The following is a 16,917-nucleotide window of genomic DNA, read 5'->3' on the forward strand; positions in this document are numbered from 1 at the left end:
TTCTGGGGTGATAAGTTAGGGCTGAAAGAAAACTTTTAAGGGTTGGGAGGGACCAATTTTTACCACAGTTTTGCTCAGTCCTACAAGCACAGAAAATTTTCATGTAATCAGTTTTACCCCTTCACAAGAGTTTACTGAATCCTGTCTTGAAGGCTTATCTCATTGAATGAAGAGAATTCTTAGGCTCTGAAAACTATCCTGAAAAGATCTGCCTTTTCCCTTTGATGTACATTTCCTAAGCTGTCACAAAAAACAGAGAAGTTAATCTTATATATGATCTTATATAGCATGTTGAAAGGCTTTATAGAAAAGCTGACGGTATGCTGATATCTTATTCCAGTAATCTTCTTAGCTAATAATAGCAGATCAGATCTGCAAATTCCAAAATAAAACCCAAATCTAAGACAGAAATGGAGAGATGAGAAAGAAATAGGATTGAGTTATATTTGCCATTTGATGAGAAAATTAATTGCTTGCCCTGTTATGAAAACTTTCTGGCACTAGCACAACATTATATCTATGATGAAATTATAAACTACAGCGCTCAGGCTTATTTAGGCATTTGTGTCTCACATCTAATAGCAGTGAATCATTTTGTGAAAACAGAAACCTACACCATGTCCCACGGAGATGTAAAAACAAGAAGCACAATTCATGTTTCCCTATGCTCTTGTTGCACTGGGTTTATTGCTCTTAAAATCATTAAAAATCAGAGCTGCCTTTTTTCTTCTGGAAAGTAAAAATGTAGCTATGGGGACTCACACTTTCGGTAACTTCTCTTAACTTCAGGAAAAAAAAAAAGAAGAGATTTTTTTTTTTCCCCTAATAACTCATGAAAAGTGATTTGATATTGCTTTAAAAACAAAAACAACCCCCTCTACCCCCTCAAGCCAACAACACCCTCCCCTCCACGCCAAACACTAGCACTAGGTAGTGACTAGAACCAATACCTGGGAATGTCTCAATGCCAAATTTATCTCAGCACAACAATGACTAAAGTATCAACTTCCATCAATTCATTAAATCCAATACAAATTCTGTATATAGACACTGTAGCAATACTTCACAGTGCCCTCCAGACTCATGCTTTCTCATATATATGAATAAATCCTCACTTGTACTTTATAATTATGAGAAGCTTTGAAATGTCCAGGCTGGTAATTTCAAAGCAGAGAAACATGTTGCCCAAGCCTCAAAAGGCCTCTTTCTCATAATGCTTACCCTTTGAGATGGAGCCTATGTGCTACTGATATATTCAGCATAACAATTCATAATCATAGTCCCTGCAAATCAGTTCCTATATCACCTGCAATATCTGAAATTTTAAGTATTTCAAGATTATGATTTATACCTTCCCTATATTGAGATTAGTTTGAAACACTAATTAGGGTAAACAGGTTTTTGACCTATGCAGTGATCGTAACATCTGTAGAATACAGATGTCCCCCCATTCACCCACTGAAGTATCAGGTTTGAAACGTAAACGTATATAATGATACACTGATTTGTCCAATTGCAAGTGGTGTGGGATTTCCTTTCATACTCTGCCAGAATCTCTCACTCTTTGCTCTGCCCTTTTATCATCTGAAACTCTTATATTTTGTTTTCCTTCCTTATCCTTTCTGTTGCCATACTTTCTAGTTATGTTTATGTTCACATTTTTCCCCCTTCCATTTACTTCATATCTCTTTCGCATGTTATCTCCCTTCTCATCTTCATGCCAAGCTTTCTAACCATATAGTCTGAATTGTGATTGAGAACTCTGAGTCTCTTGGACCTCAGTCCCAGTGGCTCCCCTCACTCTGCATAAGTTAGAAAAAACAGGGTAAATATGGCTTTAGTGATCCCAATGGCAAAACTGTCATTTTTCAGCCATCATTTAGCTAATTGCTCTGACCTAAACTCGAAAAGCAACTGAGCTGTTATGACAATAGAATCATTAAACCTGAGAAAAATATAACCATTGCTTTTGGATCAGGAACAATAATCTGGGACTTGAAGCAGTAAAATAAAATAAAAGCTCAAATTTTGCTACATAATGTGCATTTGCATTAAAAGTAAAAATGAGTCTGTGTTTTTCATGGAAGTTTTTCAACCCTCACATGGTAAAGAGATGTACATTGCTCCTCTGCTAATCAAGGCAACATAAACCTGTTTCTGACAAACTTAGGATCTCACCCCTCCTCACTGCTTTTATTTCAGCCAATACACAGAGTTTAAAACTCAATTATATATACCTATGATTTAGTAGACATATTTTTTTTTCACTTTTACTTAATAATTTGAATACATAAACCTATATTACTATAGCATGAAAGCTAAAAGTTACAATGATAACACAAGTACAGGAGAATTCAATGAATACAAAGGTTGAAGTCCCAGTGTTTATATTAACTTTATGTAACGATATATTATAATTTTTTCTATATGGATTTAAATGCATAACTTAAGATTTTTATAGGATAAAATGAAATTAATTTGATCAGAGACGTTTTGAATTATTAATCTGTTAATACATTTTTTCATCATCCAAGTTATTGTAAACTAGATGAGATTTTTTTGCAAAAAGATCACTGGTAGATTGCAGAAAATTTTTAGTTTATGTTTACTAATGAAATATGCTACACATTGCCACATTTCAACTTACAGAGACCAAGATAGTGGCAATGGGTCTCAGATCTGTGCTCATAAAATGGATGGACTGCGAGTCTTTACCACTGAGTTTGTCTGCAATGATGGAGAATGCCAGAAAAATTCCATATGTATGCAACACAGCAAGCAGTGCTAATACTATAGATGCAAAGGAAATAATAATACTGTAAATTATGACAACATATCTTTTGGCACTGTTACAGATGTTCTGCTTTCAAAGTTGTATTACAGGTGTATTGCAAAAACTGGAATCAGATTGATTATAAGAGATGTTTACTCATCAATCAGCAATCCTACCTTTCTGTTTCAGTTGCAGAGCCTTTCCTAGTTTGTTTTTGGCTGCTATATCTTTCCACTTTTCTGGACTGCCTGTGAAATGATATGTCAGAAAAGAAACAAACAGAGAAGAAAAAGAATACAAAAATATGAGGATTATATATTTATTAATGTATTGTAAATGTAATAACGTAAATGGCTGACAGATGAAAAAGTGACAACTATCTGCATGGACATGCTGGTGAACTTGAGGTTTAAGACACATGGCCCCGATTAGGTTTGATTGAGGCTGATGGTGTGAAAGTTATGACGTAACAAAACAGGGGAGGTAACACCAATCCTGACTGAATGTGCAGCTGGTTCCCACTTCACAGTCTGTATTTGATAAGAAACAATTCCTCCTCATAGGCCTTTTAGTCCTCTCTTGACAGCATAAAAAACAAATGCAGAGTAGACGGCAGGAAAAAACGTTGCAGAAAAAAACAGGAAATACTATTCAGATGTAAAATTAAAAAAAATGCTTTTAAATCTAAATTTCAAAAGCAAAACAAATACTGCAACAGATTTGATTTCAATAATGCTGCCACAGTATTAATAAAACCCCTGGTTTCTCAAAAATCTTGTTGCATTAAAATCTCCGACAGTCTACACATTTACTTAGATAGTAAATAAGAACAACAAACCGTAATATGAGTCAATAAATACAAGAACAAAGGTAAAGCATGCTTCACCATTATGATCCAGGACTATATATATACTATAAAGACCTCTGCAAGCCTTACGTGTTCCAAAATTTCCATTATTATCCATAGTAATGTGAGCATTTACAAATTAGAATTTACAATTTTAAACCTCTGATAATCATCAATATGTATCAGTTTTTTTAGAACAAAAAAGCGCACATAGTATTTCACAAGTGGTCAAAACCAGGGAGCAATGATTATTCATTGATAGACGAGAAATGTTGAGAAACCTTAATCTGCATCTTACGCTAGTGCAAGAAGCATGTATAGGAACTTGCAACAACGTAATCAATGTCATATATTAACCTATAAATGAATTACTGTGGGCAAAACAAATAGATAAAAATAATACTTTAAAAATTATTTTTTCCTTTTAAACCTTTGTGGTTATAAAGAGCAATACAGTGTCTGAACTGGAAGATATCTAAACATCAAATTATATCTAATCACAGAGGATTTTCCTGATTTGTACCCTCTGCAATATTTGATGAGTGCTATACTGTGATTCAGTGTGCTCCAAAACAAAGAAAATACTGCAGCAAAATAATTTTTTTTTTTTTTTTTGCATGAGCAGAGGTCATTACCAGATGTTTACCATGTTTTAAAAGAATATGTTCTCTTACCAAAAATATCCCCTTGGATTAAAAATTAAAATCCCCTTTGTCCTCAAACTATTTTTTCCAGGTTTATTTTTTGTATATTCTTATTACTTTTTAATTTTTTCTCTTTATCAGGACAAATACAAGATGGATAGACAGGGAATCAGATATTAAATACTGCAGCTTTACTTAAAGCCTATGGTTAGATCCATTGTATGCAGCAGCATCATCGCTCAAATGACGTCACTCTCTTCATTTTCTGTTTGGCTGGTTATGGGGCTTATTTTCCTCTTACTTCTTATGTCAGTTGCTTAGACTGTGACATTATGTGCAATGGAGAAAAAAAGCACACGATCACTCTTAGTAGGGTGGAAAAGCTGAGAGTAGGAAATGCTTTCCTGTGAAAAGTGACAAAATAATACATAGCTCTGGTGAGCCGAATATACTTATTTCTCTGCTCTCTCTGCTGTCCTTGTGAGCAGCACACATTAGAAATACCTTTAAAATCACAAATTCCTTCGTATTTCCTTCTTCTTGCTAAGATGACACTGCGTACAATTCCGTATAGCTGAACAGCCTAGTACAGCACTCGTGGTCATGGGTCAGCCTGAGGACACTCTGGGCACTGGCAGGTATGTATTAGTACTAACACTAATATTTACAGGTGGGCATCCCTTCATGGCCGAAGAGCACAGTGGGGATAAGAGCACTCATGTCATACTCAAATTTACCTCTTAAACATACTTTCTGGGGGATAATATATTATCTATGGACAATCCATGCATATAGGTACTTACACATCAAAAGAGAACAAAAAACTAAATACATGAAAGTATTACGCAGAGCATATGAAGAGTATACTATAAGCAATGCCTCATTTACTTGGAACTATGATTTGAGTAAATAAGGATACCTCTGTGCTGCTCCAGGTTTAGCACTTAGGTGGTCTACACTGTCCTGTTCTGGAATGCAAGACTCCAGCGTCCTTGTTCTTCAGAAAATTTGGAAACATGGATGTGAATTTGGACAGAATGAGCAGAAACAGAGAGATGGTCACATGCAGTGAAGGTGGAGACATGCAGTAAAATATATAAACCAAAAGCATTAAGGCAGTATCGGCTGAGAAAAATTCTATTTCTCATTTCCCCTTCAGTTGATTTAATTTGTACACTTCAAGGAAATGCTAAAATTTTCAGTCATAAAGCAGCAATCTAAGATGAAATTAAGAATGAAAGCCACAATAATTTAAAAAACCCCAACTTTTATACTCTACATGTTGAATGGCAGCACTGTGGATGAATAGTTGCCATTATACTTCTTGAGAATTAGTCTACAGTATTGTTCATTAGACTATTACATAAACCTATACAGAACACCTTCCCTTAGGAATTTGAAAATTGCATATTTTGTCATTATATCATGAAATTATCCTGAAAATGCAAGTAAATGTCATACTTTCACATATTTTGATGAAAATTTCATATTCTATTGCCAGCTAGTCTGCTAGAGTACTAATTAACAACAATTAAATAGTAAAGTATAATAACCGACTCAGCTTTTTAAAAAAAATTCCAATAAAGCTCTGAATATTTCTTAATTTCTGTAGTATTTCCATTTCTGCTGAAGCTGTTTAAGAAACTCAATTTGTTCACAGGTTTCAATTTGGCATAAAGATTATTAGCTTGTTGGTTTATTATTAGTTTTTTATGGAATATATGGTAAAAATAAATGTTTTCCTTGATATGGCATATCAATGTAAATTTTTTTTCAAATATAAAACAGCTTTTAATGAGAAAACTCAGCAAAATTTGCAGTCCACCAATAATCTAGGGTATGTAATAAATTTGCATCTATATCTCCATTATGGTGAGGAAACGATAACATTTCTCTTAAGATCCTAAGTCTATCAACTGTCACACTAAATCACTGATCAATAAGGCATTGTTACACATACAGACAAGCACTATACATATATTATTTTATATACAGACAAGCTATTCAGAGTTCATGTGCAAAAGACCCTGTTTCCTCAAAATACTTATCATTGTTGACTGTAAGCAAAATCTACACACAGAAATATAACAGTCCTACCAAAATTAAAAATCACTACTCTTCAAGTGACAAAATAGCATTTGTATAAAATTCAGTATCTAACATTTAAAGTAATTTATTACTGACTTGCACAAGAGACCACAGTGGTTTGCAGTTAATCTGTTCATTTATATAGTATTAAAGCGATCACCAATGCCATGTTCAATACTTCCTGATTTTTCCTGAAGATTTCTGGAAGGCTGGACCTACACAGTACGTGAGCTGGGAGGTACCAGAAGAGTACTTGCTCCACAGCTGAATTCAGGATGACTCCTGGACAAGCATTCTTACAGATGCTTGCATGACTGCCAAAAGCTACTTTACTGAAAATACAGGAGAATTAATTTTTAAAGGCTTATTTATCCAGTTTGGTTATGTGCTGAAATCATACACAGACTTCTCCGAAAGAACAGTCTGAACAAAATTCCCACCTACCATTAAATGCTCAGCTTTCATTCACCTTGTTTTTATCATCACTTATGATATTTCCAGTTACCAGAAAGTCTTTTGCTTTAGACAGACTTTCTAATTCTAATTTCTAATATTAAAAAAAAAAAAAATCCTAGCAATGAAGCTACCAAATTCAGCTCAAAAGCTCTTCTTTTAAAAATACATTATACTAACCAAGCACTTGCTGATTCTTAACACTGGAATAACATATAATTCATGTCTTCATCTTATCAAGGTACAAGTCACTTTTTCTAAAATGGCAAGTGAACGAATTCCAGAATAACAACAATCTTGCCAAAAGCTTTACTAAAATTTATATTATGAATCAGTATCAATAAACACAATGTTGCAAAAGCTGAATTTAAATGATTAAAATTAGCTATAATGCATAAGTCATATGTTTAAGAAATGTCATCAGAAATAGATCTTCTTGATTGCACCCTATATGCAAATTGGTCCAATTTGTAAAGTAAATCTGGAATGTACTCAAATGAAGAGTAAGATGACATCTGTCAAAGTCAATTAATCTGTGAAAATACAATTTGAAAGCAGTGATAAGCAGCTAGTTACCCCTGCTGATCCATCATTCCCTGACACCCACTGCATCTGTTGTCAAATTGACGCAAGCACAGCTTAAAAATACAGAAATTATAGAACTGAGTGGTTTTGGGCAAATGTCAAAGCTATGGGAAATATAATAATCAGCATGAATGTGAACAAAAAAAACAAAGGTAAAGCACCTTTGATTCCCTCACTGATACTCTCTCTCCAAACAAGGTGGGCTGTTATTTTGTATTGGCCTTCGATGCAAAGAGCCCAGTGTTCTGTGAGCTTCTCTTAAACAGGGATCTTGGAACTGGGAGGTTGCAACCAGTCATCAGGATTGGGGATAGCCTAAAAGCCTTCAGCACTGGATGCATTGCTGGGATTTGGTGACCAGATGACCTGCAGGACTTCCAAGCACAAGAAGGGACTGCTTTCTCTCAGGTCAAAATCTTTCCCAGAACAGATTCTGTATCCTACAGATGCTTTACTTTCATATGTTTGCTAACAGGTATTAGATTGTATCAGTCTTTCTCCACAAAACTCCAGCTGACATCAAAAGGCTTACAATTCTGTATTAAGAATTTAGTATTTAGATGAAAACCTCATTTCACTGATATGTCAGGTGATTATGATTTAATTCTAATCTCTTCAACGACAACAAGATTTTACCAAGTCTGATTCACTGAAGTAATAGACAATCTTTCCATTGATTTGAAAAATGGGAAGCAAAATTACTTAAAAACGTCTAAAAGTACATTTGTAAACTATTAATAGCTGTCCCATCATATTGATGTATTGGCAAAATTTCTAGAAATGAAGTGTCTGTAAGGGGGGACCGTTTTGAAATAACATTTCACAAATTTCATTTTAAAATTTATAATGCTGCCTTACTCAAATAAAATAGGAAATGCTATCCAAACACAATTACACACTTCCAACCTTGTATTAGTGTCATACATCCAGTATCAAGCAAACAAGACAAATGACACTATAAGTACTGTGGATAGACTTTAGCAGAAGGTAAGCACTAGCACTATAGTAACTGAGTCTTAAAAGTTTGAAGTGCAACTTCATGAGAGTTTACACATTTATGGATTATTTACATGAATCATCTGTATCCTGTCATTTGCTCTAACACAAAAAAATTGACAGGAAAATTTTTAATGTGCATCTCAATAGAAATTATAATGTCCACTTATAAAAACACCTCATCTATCTGGAAAAATAGAGGGAGAACACTCATGACAAGTAAAAATCAAAGGTGCTTCTATAATTCATAGGTGGCATTCAGAATAAGAATTTATTTAAAGCACTGGTGTTTTTAACCCAAACCTACCTCGTTGGGAAAACCTGCACCATGGAGACCATCATGATTTCAGACAGAATTTACAAACAGAGCCAATTTTTACATGCATCAACTAGCAAGTGTTACCAAGATTTCAAACATAACAGTTTGTGTTTAGTTCGTGGTTTTGGTGGTTTGTTTTTTTCCCCTTATGAACAGTTTGTTAATAAACAGGAAAAAAAAATATAAACACCTAGACAAGAACAGGCTCTATAACAAATACTTATATTATAAAGCACCACAGTGAAAACACCACCAACATTTACAGAAGCAGGTAAAAACAGACTAAAGAACATTGACAAAGTTGATGGTCTGTTGTATCAGACATTTTCTTTCATGGCTTGTGACCATTCAGGCAAACAGAAAACTTGAAAAGACATTATCTCTTGGGTGCTTTATAGCAGTTCAACAAAATGCAGAGATGATACCTAAGCTGCTGTTTTAATTTGGGCTTCTGGAAGTTGTAAGTCTCTCTCTACATATATGCATACTTATAAATTTCAGGATACTCCTCTGTGAGTGCAGGATGCAGTAAGCTACTTTTCAACTGGGAGGAGTTGACTAGTACCTGTCATCCTCCGGAGATGCATGCTGGATATGAATCCTGGGACTAGTAGGTCGTCTCCTCTCTAGGGAGGGGGACCATCTACCCCTGTTTGCCCGTTCGATAAAACAGGAAAAAAATAGCATATTTAGTTTGTGATAAAATTAAATAGATGGGATTTGGGACTGGAAAAATACCCCAAAAAGTTTAAAAAATGTGTAATTTGATTATTTTTCTAGCAGTTTTCTAATTCCCAAGTATACCATTCCTGTGGCTGCTCACTGCAGAAACATTACAGCTGAAAGAAAGACAGTGTATGCCCACAGATGCAAAATTTAGACTGATACAAATCTATTACATAGTGTACCATTATGTTTTCAAATGTTCTCAAATGGTACACTATCTAAAAGCCTGTCATTCACACAGAAAGTCATAATTCCAAACCTAGAAGAGCTTTTCAAAGACCATATGATGGTTATTGCTTGTTTACTACTGGCTGGTTTTTTGTTAAGCCCATCTATCCTAGCTCTTTGCACTGAAAAAATGCATTCTCAGTAAAAATGTAGGACTATGAATTATAAGAAAAATTCTAAGACATAAAATGACCCTTTTCTGGAACACGAGAGAGTAAAAAATTAATGAGCTACAACTAAGCTACAACATTTGTGTAGAAGTACCTGGGTAATTTTTCTTCCTTAAAGAATATGTATTAAAGTGTGTGCAGCCAGCTTGCTCTTCTGTTCATTTCTCTGCATTCCTGCATTACATACCACCAGATTATGTTATATAATTAAATTTAATAAAAAGAGTCTGAATTGTGAATGAAAACTGGTGTCTTACATGACTTTTTAATTGAAAAAGCTCATTTAATTTAGATTGATGTATACTACGCTATAGACTGGTGTTGCTTATTTTGTTAGGATGTTATGTGATTGTAATAGTTCAAGTGTATGCATAACAGTTTACAAAATCAAAATATAACAATTAATTTACAAACAGTAAAATGTTTACATAAACTCTGCATATTTCACTTTCTGAGGCATCCTTCCAGTCCATGTAATAAGGAAAAGGGTTTGATTTATGGAACATGCAAATAACAAAAGCTTCAAGGAGATTAACATCACTTGAACAGTTAGGAAGATATTTCAGAAATTTCAAGAGGTTGTTAGTAGTTAGTTTCTTTTTCTCTCCAAAGCAAGAGTTAAAGAAAACATTAATGCGTCAGTGCATTCAGTCAAAGCCCTTAATATGCTGATATCTACTATAACTATTAAACAGCACTTGATAGAATTAAGTAGGCCATGCAGTATGAACTTTGAGAACATGCTCTTTCACTGAATTTTGAATGACCATAAGCTCCAGTACGATGCTGACAAACATGCAATAACCTATTCCTTTATGTGGTTGAAAAGAACTGTAAACACAATATGTTGAATATTTAGCGCAAACAGTCATTTTACTGTACATTATTTTAAACATAAATAGTGACATACAACAAAACTTCCTTAACAACATGCAATATAAACACCTAATACTTCAGACTTATTAAAAAACCCTAGACAAATCAAGCTGAAATAAGGACAGGTCTTAACTGCATCAGCTGACAGTTCCAACTTCTCTACTATCTATTTATGAGTAGGTAACAGGTAATTGTTGGGCTCTGTATCCTGTTCAGGTGGTGGTGGGCAGCTGACAGCAAACATCCTGAAGATCTTTGAAATTATTCTTACCGTAGCAAAGTACCTCAGAACAAATCTAACGCAGCTGCTGGGGCTATATTTTGCAGAGATGCTGACCCTGTTGTACAAGAACTAATTCCTGGGCTTACGCTCCTCACTTTTATTTGTTCACATCTTCACTAACGAACCTCTCAGGACCAAGACACACAAGTAGCACCAACCCATCCAACTGCTAACTGCTGAGACACAATTGTTGGCAACACAAGAAACCCAGAAGGTAAATAAAAGCCGCACTACATATTATAAAGTAACCATCATTGGCTGCAATTTTAAATCAAGATGCTAATATGATGGGAAATCACTGATGAATCAGTTCAAATACTGCACTTAAATCTCATGCCTACATGCTTTCCTGACTGGAGGCTGGGGGAAGCAAACAAATTTCCCTGTTCTAAAGAACTGGTGCCAAATTTACATGGAGAAAATATTTTGAGACACAGTGAAAAGGACAATTAAAATCATACTTAATGAAGTAGTAGCAGCAAAAAAAAAAACATTTTCAGTGGCATTAGAGGATATTTATAACTATATTGCAAACTAACAAATGCCTTGCAGATCATCACAGAAACTTCAACAACACAGTCATTTTGAAAAAAAAAACAGCTTGGAATAAACAGGTGAGGCCCCACCTTGAATCCTTTGATCAGTTTTGGGCCCCTCATCATAAGAAGGACATTGTAATACTACAGACAGTGCAGAGGAGGGCAATGAGCTGGTGAGGGGTCTGGAGCACAAGCCTCATGAGGAGCAGTTGAGGGAACTGGGGCTGTTTAGCCTGGAGAAAAGGAGGCTGAGGGGAGACCTTATTGCTGTCTGCAACTACCTGAAAGGAGGTTGTAGCATGGAGGATGTTGGTCTCTTCTTCCAAGTAACAAGTAATAGGATGAGAGGAAATGGCCTCAAGTTGTGCCAGGGGAGGTTTAGATTGGATATTAGAAAAAATTCTTCCCAGAAAGGGTTGTCAGGCATTGGAACAGGCTGCCCAGGGAAGTGGTGGAGTCACCATCCCTGGAGGTGTTTAAAAGGCGTTTAGGCAAGGTTCTCAGGGACATGGTTTAGTGCCAGAGTTAGGTTAGGTTATGGTTGGACTCGACGATCCAGAGGGTCTCTTCCAACTGAAATGATTCTGTGATTCTATTCTATGTTTAAAAAAAAAAAAAAGATAAAAAAAACGGTAGGCATGGTACAACTGTAGAGATATATTAGCAGGGTCTGGATCTTTCTGAATATTCTAGTGTATACTGTGCCAAAGAGAAATATATGAAGGATGAAGTTTTGTACCAAATGATCCGATTTACCAAAAAGCTTCAGCAGGTCTGTGTCAGGGCAAGGTCAGTTTGCCAGTCAAGTTATACAGACTTCCCTTGCTCAAAAGATGAAGCTTATAGCAGGAGAAAAGGAATGTCTTTTTTGTTGGTTTCATTTTTTTTTGTTTTAGCACAACTAACAAGACTTATGCATCCCAAATTCATACATGTTGCTGCAAGTATCTTTCTGTTGGTATATGTGGGTCAACAAAATAACTTTTACTGCCAAAGCAGCATCTTGAAAAACAGGGACTACTCTGATCATTCCAAATGACATGTATAGAGCTTAACAATTAAAACCCTTTCCAACAAATCACTAACATAGAGAAATAGGGCTCTACTGTCCATCATTTACACACATCTAATATCATTTTGGTAAAAAAAGCTCAAGTGGACAATTTTAACTCTTGATCTCAAATACAACCTAATATATAACCTCTGAGACAAAACGTTGAGGCAATAAGTAGAAATAATTGTCCATAGGTGAGCATACTCATAATTTTCTTGAAGAAAGTATGCAATGCCACATTTACAAGTCTGTCTTTATAGTTTGAGGACTAAAAGTCCAAATTTTAAAATAAAATCTACAATTTCATTGAGGGGGTGGGGAAGAAACACCATGAAAGCAACTAACAATACCTTCAACATAGGTCCCTCAAATATAAGAATAATAGTAACAGTAGTAGTAGTAATAATAATAATAATAATAATAACAATAATAATAATAATGATAATAATAATGGAGTGGTGCTGTACAGATTGGACTTCACAAAACCATATAGTGTTTCTCCTTGCTACGTGCAGGACCAGCTCTACACCTGATAGATGTTTGTCTGATCGCTTCTCAGACAGTCTGCAGTAATGAAGCCACAACCTTTTCCATATTGTCTATTACAGTGTCTCATTAGATTTGTTTCAAAAAAAGCTTTCCTATTGTTTAAGATGAACCTGTCTTACTGTATGATAAGTCCCTTATTCTCATCTTGTCCAGCAGAGAAACAAAATGCTTTCTACATACCTTGGACTCAATTCTGTGTTCTTCAGACTGAAGTTTCCTCTATCATTCCTTCAACTGATCACTAAACCTCACACTAAAGTGTAGGCAGATACATTCAACAGTGGAGAATTACATCTTATAAAATTGGCTTCCCCCAAAACAAAAATATTAATTTGGTGGTTCTAATACATTAAATATACCATCTTCCTCCAAAAATTGGGCTGTAATGGAAAAATATCATCTATGTTGGTAAAAAAAAAAAGTTATATCCGAAGTCCTCTGTCAGAGCCACACAGATCTAACTATTTTCAACACAACCATCACGAAAAATTTGAATATAATTTCCTAAAAAAAGAGCTTTTCTAAACTCTCTTGAAGGATCTCAAGTCAAAAGCATTTATTTAAGACTTCTAAAAGCAAAGAAGTAAAAGTTTCATAGTGATGGACAATTCTTCCGGATCAGGCCCAGAGATGATTTGGCAAAATCATGAGGTTAATGGTTGGACCCGATGATCTTAAAGGTCTTTTCCAACCAACATGATTTTAAAAGTGTGTGCTTAGTAGCAGTAGAAGCTATTAACACAGACTAAACACTTTTCTTTATAAGAAGATAATGAAAAATGCTGCAGATTCTGTGCCGTGGTTGTTGGACAGAGATTGCTGGACATGAATTATAAAGACATAACAGAACTACTGAACATCAGTGACAGGTGTAGTTTTGAGTATCGTATTTTAACTAGATAGTTTACAATCGCCAGTTAGTGCTTCACGGAACATTCACCTCGATGGGTGGCAAATAAAAGTACAAAACATATACTGGTCATGTCCATACGACATTACATTAAATAGCTGCTTGAAGATGAATACAGCCATATATATCTTCATACTTAGTTACTAATATGATGCTATGATATTTTTAAAAAATCTAGAATGATGCCTTTTATTTTATTCTGAGTGGTCTTATTTCTGTTATACTTTTTTCTTTTAATAACAATGTATATGTTATCTATGATATCTTGAGCTCAATCTTGAAAAGAAATGAACTAGTGTAGATCCACTGAGAAATCACAGCAGAACATTAATCATTCCTCTGCAACAAGGGCACAACTTGAGAAAAGCAAAGTTCCAGTCACAGAGCAGTGGCAAGTGGGGAAAAGAGAAATTTCACAAAAAACTCAGGAGAAACGTTATCTCAAAGAGAAAAGTATGTTCTTATTGCCTTTCTTCAGAGGTCCTCTCCCACAATAATAAAAATGTTGTAACTGTTATAACCATCACACTAAGGGTTGACTGACAAAGCAACTTTGCATAATTCACTGCCACACTAGTTTAATATGTACTGCACAGATGAAATTGTAATTCCACCATATTCCCACTCAATGGGAGCCTATTTTCGCCTTTGGTGAAGCTAAAATTTCACTCTAAAATGCTATAGTGCTTAGCCAAAACCACTGAAAGTGCTGAAAATTCCTTTGTGGAACACACCAGTAGTATTTGTTTCACCCAAGGTTTTGCATTAAGCTATTGTAATATTAAAAATTCAGAAAGCATCCATAAAATGCTTGCACAAGGTATGTGACACAACAGTATTTCATTTAAATTGCAAACTTGTCTTCTGAAGACTTATGTGAGCCTTAATACAATGTCACAGAGTGAAAAAATCCTAATGCAGTGATTTGCCTTGTAATTGCAAAAACAAATAGAGCAGATTAGATGAAGAAAGCAATGTTTGGCTGTTTTATAGAAAATACGTGACTATACAAACTACAGTTCTGTTTTGAAAGGTGTGAGTTTTGTCATAATTCATAAATTATGTCACTGCCTTATTAACAGTTCACAGAACAGGCAAGAAACAAACATAATACGTTTTAGCAAGTGATGATGGAGATTAACAACCAAAACACTTAACACTGCAATGCTATTATCAGCATACTGAGGACTTTTATAACAACGACATCAGCTTGAACTAAAACAAGGAAAGAAGCCAGAAGCAGATATAAACTCCAACACACAATTTACATGACACACATGAATACAGGAGCAAAAATGTCTACAAATCCCAAAGCAGACATGGATGTACAAGAATGTAGAGTACTCATATGAAGAAAAACAAAACTGAGAAAGATCACCAGCACAGATGACAAGAAATTCATAAGTTTTTATTTTATACCTTTCTCGTTCTGGTGAATGCAAACTAGTATCTGGTCTCAAGCAGTTGGTACTAGCACTCCTAGCCCTGTCAAGGGAGGGCTGTAGTTCACTAGTGCCAGTGCATTGCATCCAATGGTAGAAGAGAAAGAAAAAGAAAACAAAGGAATACAATGTTAGATATTAACTCATAAAATAATGTTCTTTTTACAGAAAATGTAGAATCACAATGATTTAATTAAGGAAAACGTAAAAGAGCTGACTGGATGACAGTGCCAAGATTTCTTTAGAAAATAAAAGCCAACGAAAGACTGCTAAATTTTTTTTTTTTTGCTAAGATTGTTGAAATGTTTAAAACTGAATGAGACAGAACAACATTCAGAAAAGCAGAATGAGAAATACCCATAAATTTAAATCCTTATTAACAACAGTAAATCTTCAGCCAACATAAAAGGATGTGATAAACTGCATATTATGTGAAATCACTTTACAGTGAAGCTCATTTATTCTGCAAATCCATATTAGGTACCAAACAGGAGGTGGGATTAATCCTCAGCTTCTTACCTAACCAGTAGATCATCTTCAAATTTCGGTATTCGTGAATTAAGGCAATCACGAAGGAGCGAAATATCCTGTCTAATCATTGATTTGGTCTTAGCACATGCAGGAAGAGTTGAGCTTTATAAATTAAAATTATTTAAACAAAATGAAAATAAATGTGACATGTAACCAAAATCTTACATATAAACAAAAGAATGTAACAAAGAAAAATATGCAACATATAATTTTAACAGTGAAAACAACTCTACCTAATACAAAGTGGTTTGGGTTTTTTTTTGTAATGTAAAGGTTAATTTCAACAGTTACATGAAGTTATTTTAGGATTATACCTCTTATTTCTCGCTTATTAAAAGTGTATGAAACTTTTATCTTTTTTTTTTTTTTTTAATAAACAAGGGAAAACTAATTTTTTTTTTTTTAAAGGAACTAACTACGTAAAGGTGATTCTAAGCACTTCTTACCTGTATAGGTTCCAATGAGTACCATTTTCTAGTAAAGGCATCTTGGGTGGTAATGTTTTATAGTGCCTAACCGAGCTTCTTGAATGTGGTGGAACAGAAAAGAAAACAGAACAATGCAAAAACATGCCAAAAATAAAGAGACGGGTAAAGGTAAGCCAAGACTGACCCAAATGGAACATAAATGCATAATACTCTACTACATTTAATAGCTGTACAAGTAGACTTTTCTCAACTATTGTGGCAGCTATCTGGGGGGCAAATTTTTGTATTTGCACTTTTGTTAATACAGTTCATGAACTCATGGCAATACTAATACAGCTCAGATGTTTTCCTTGTAATGAAAGTAATCTAAATCCAATTTCAAGAGATTTTTAATTAAAATATACAACCTTTGTAAAGGATTAGGTTGGTATTAAACTTGATCTTTAATTCTCTTAATGATGCCTCACTTAGACCTA

The 16,917-nt window shown here is 34.6% G+C and overlaps 1 protein-coding gene across 50 annotated transcripts in view; it reads right to left on the minus strand.

The window, feature by feature from the left end:
- Nucleotides 1–16,917, minus strand: part of RIMS1 (regulating synaptic membrane exocytosis 1) — a 316,668-nt gene that overhangs the window by 92,862 nt on the left and 206,889 nt on the right. For 15 of the 50 annotated variants that reach the window (XM_071806897.1, XM_071806904.1, XM_071806877.1 and 12 more), the window contains 6 exons: nt 16,460–16,537; nt 16,002–16,115; nt 15,460–15,549; nt 9,271–9,354; nt 5,184–5,261; nt 2,950–3,021 (listed from right to left, as the gene is read on the minus strand). In XM_071806897.1, the coding sequence (XP_071662998.1) occupies nt 2,950–3,021; nt 5,184–5,261; nt 9,271–9,354; nt 15,460–15,549; nt 16,002–16,115; nt 16,460–16,537 (516 nt within the window). The remainder of the gene's footprint in view (nt 1–2,949; nt 3,022–5,183; nt 5,262–9,270; nt 9,355–15,459; nt 15,550–16,001; nt 16,116–16,459; nt 16,538–16,917) is intronic. The other 35 variants (XM_071806882.1, XM_071806909.1, XM_071806903.1 and 32 more) reach the window with 10 other exon arrangements.

This window comes from Patagioenas fasciata, chromosome 3 (assembly GCF_037038585.1).
Source record: "Patagioenas fasciata isolate bPatFas1 chromosome 3, bPatFas1.hap1, whole genome shotgun sequence".
NCBI classification, from domain to species: Eukaryota; Metazoa; Chordata; class Aves; order Columbiformes; family Columbidae; genus Patagioenas; species Patagioenas fasciata.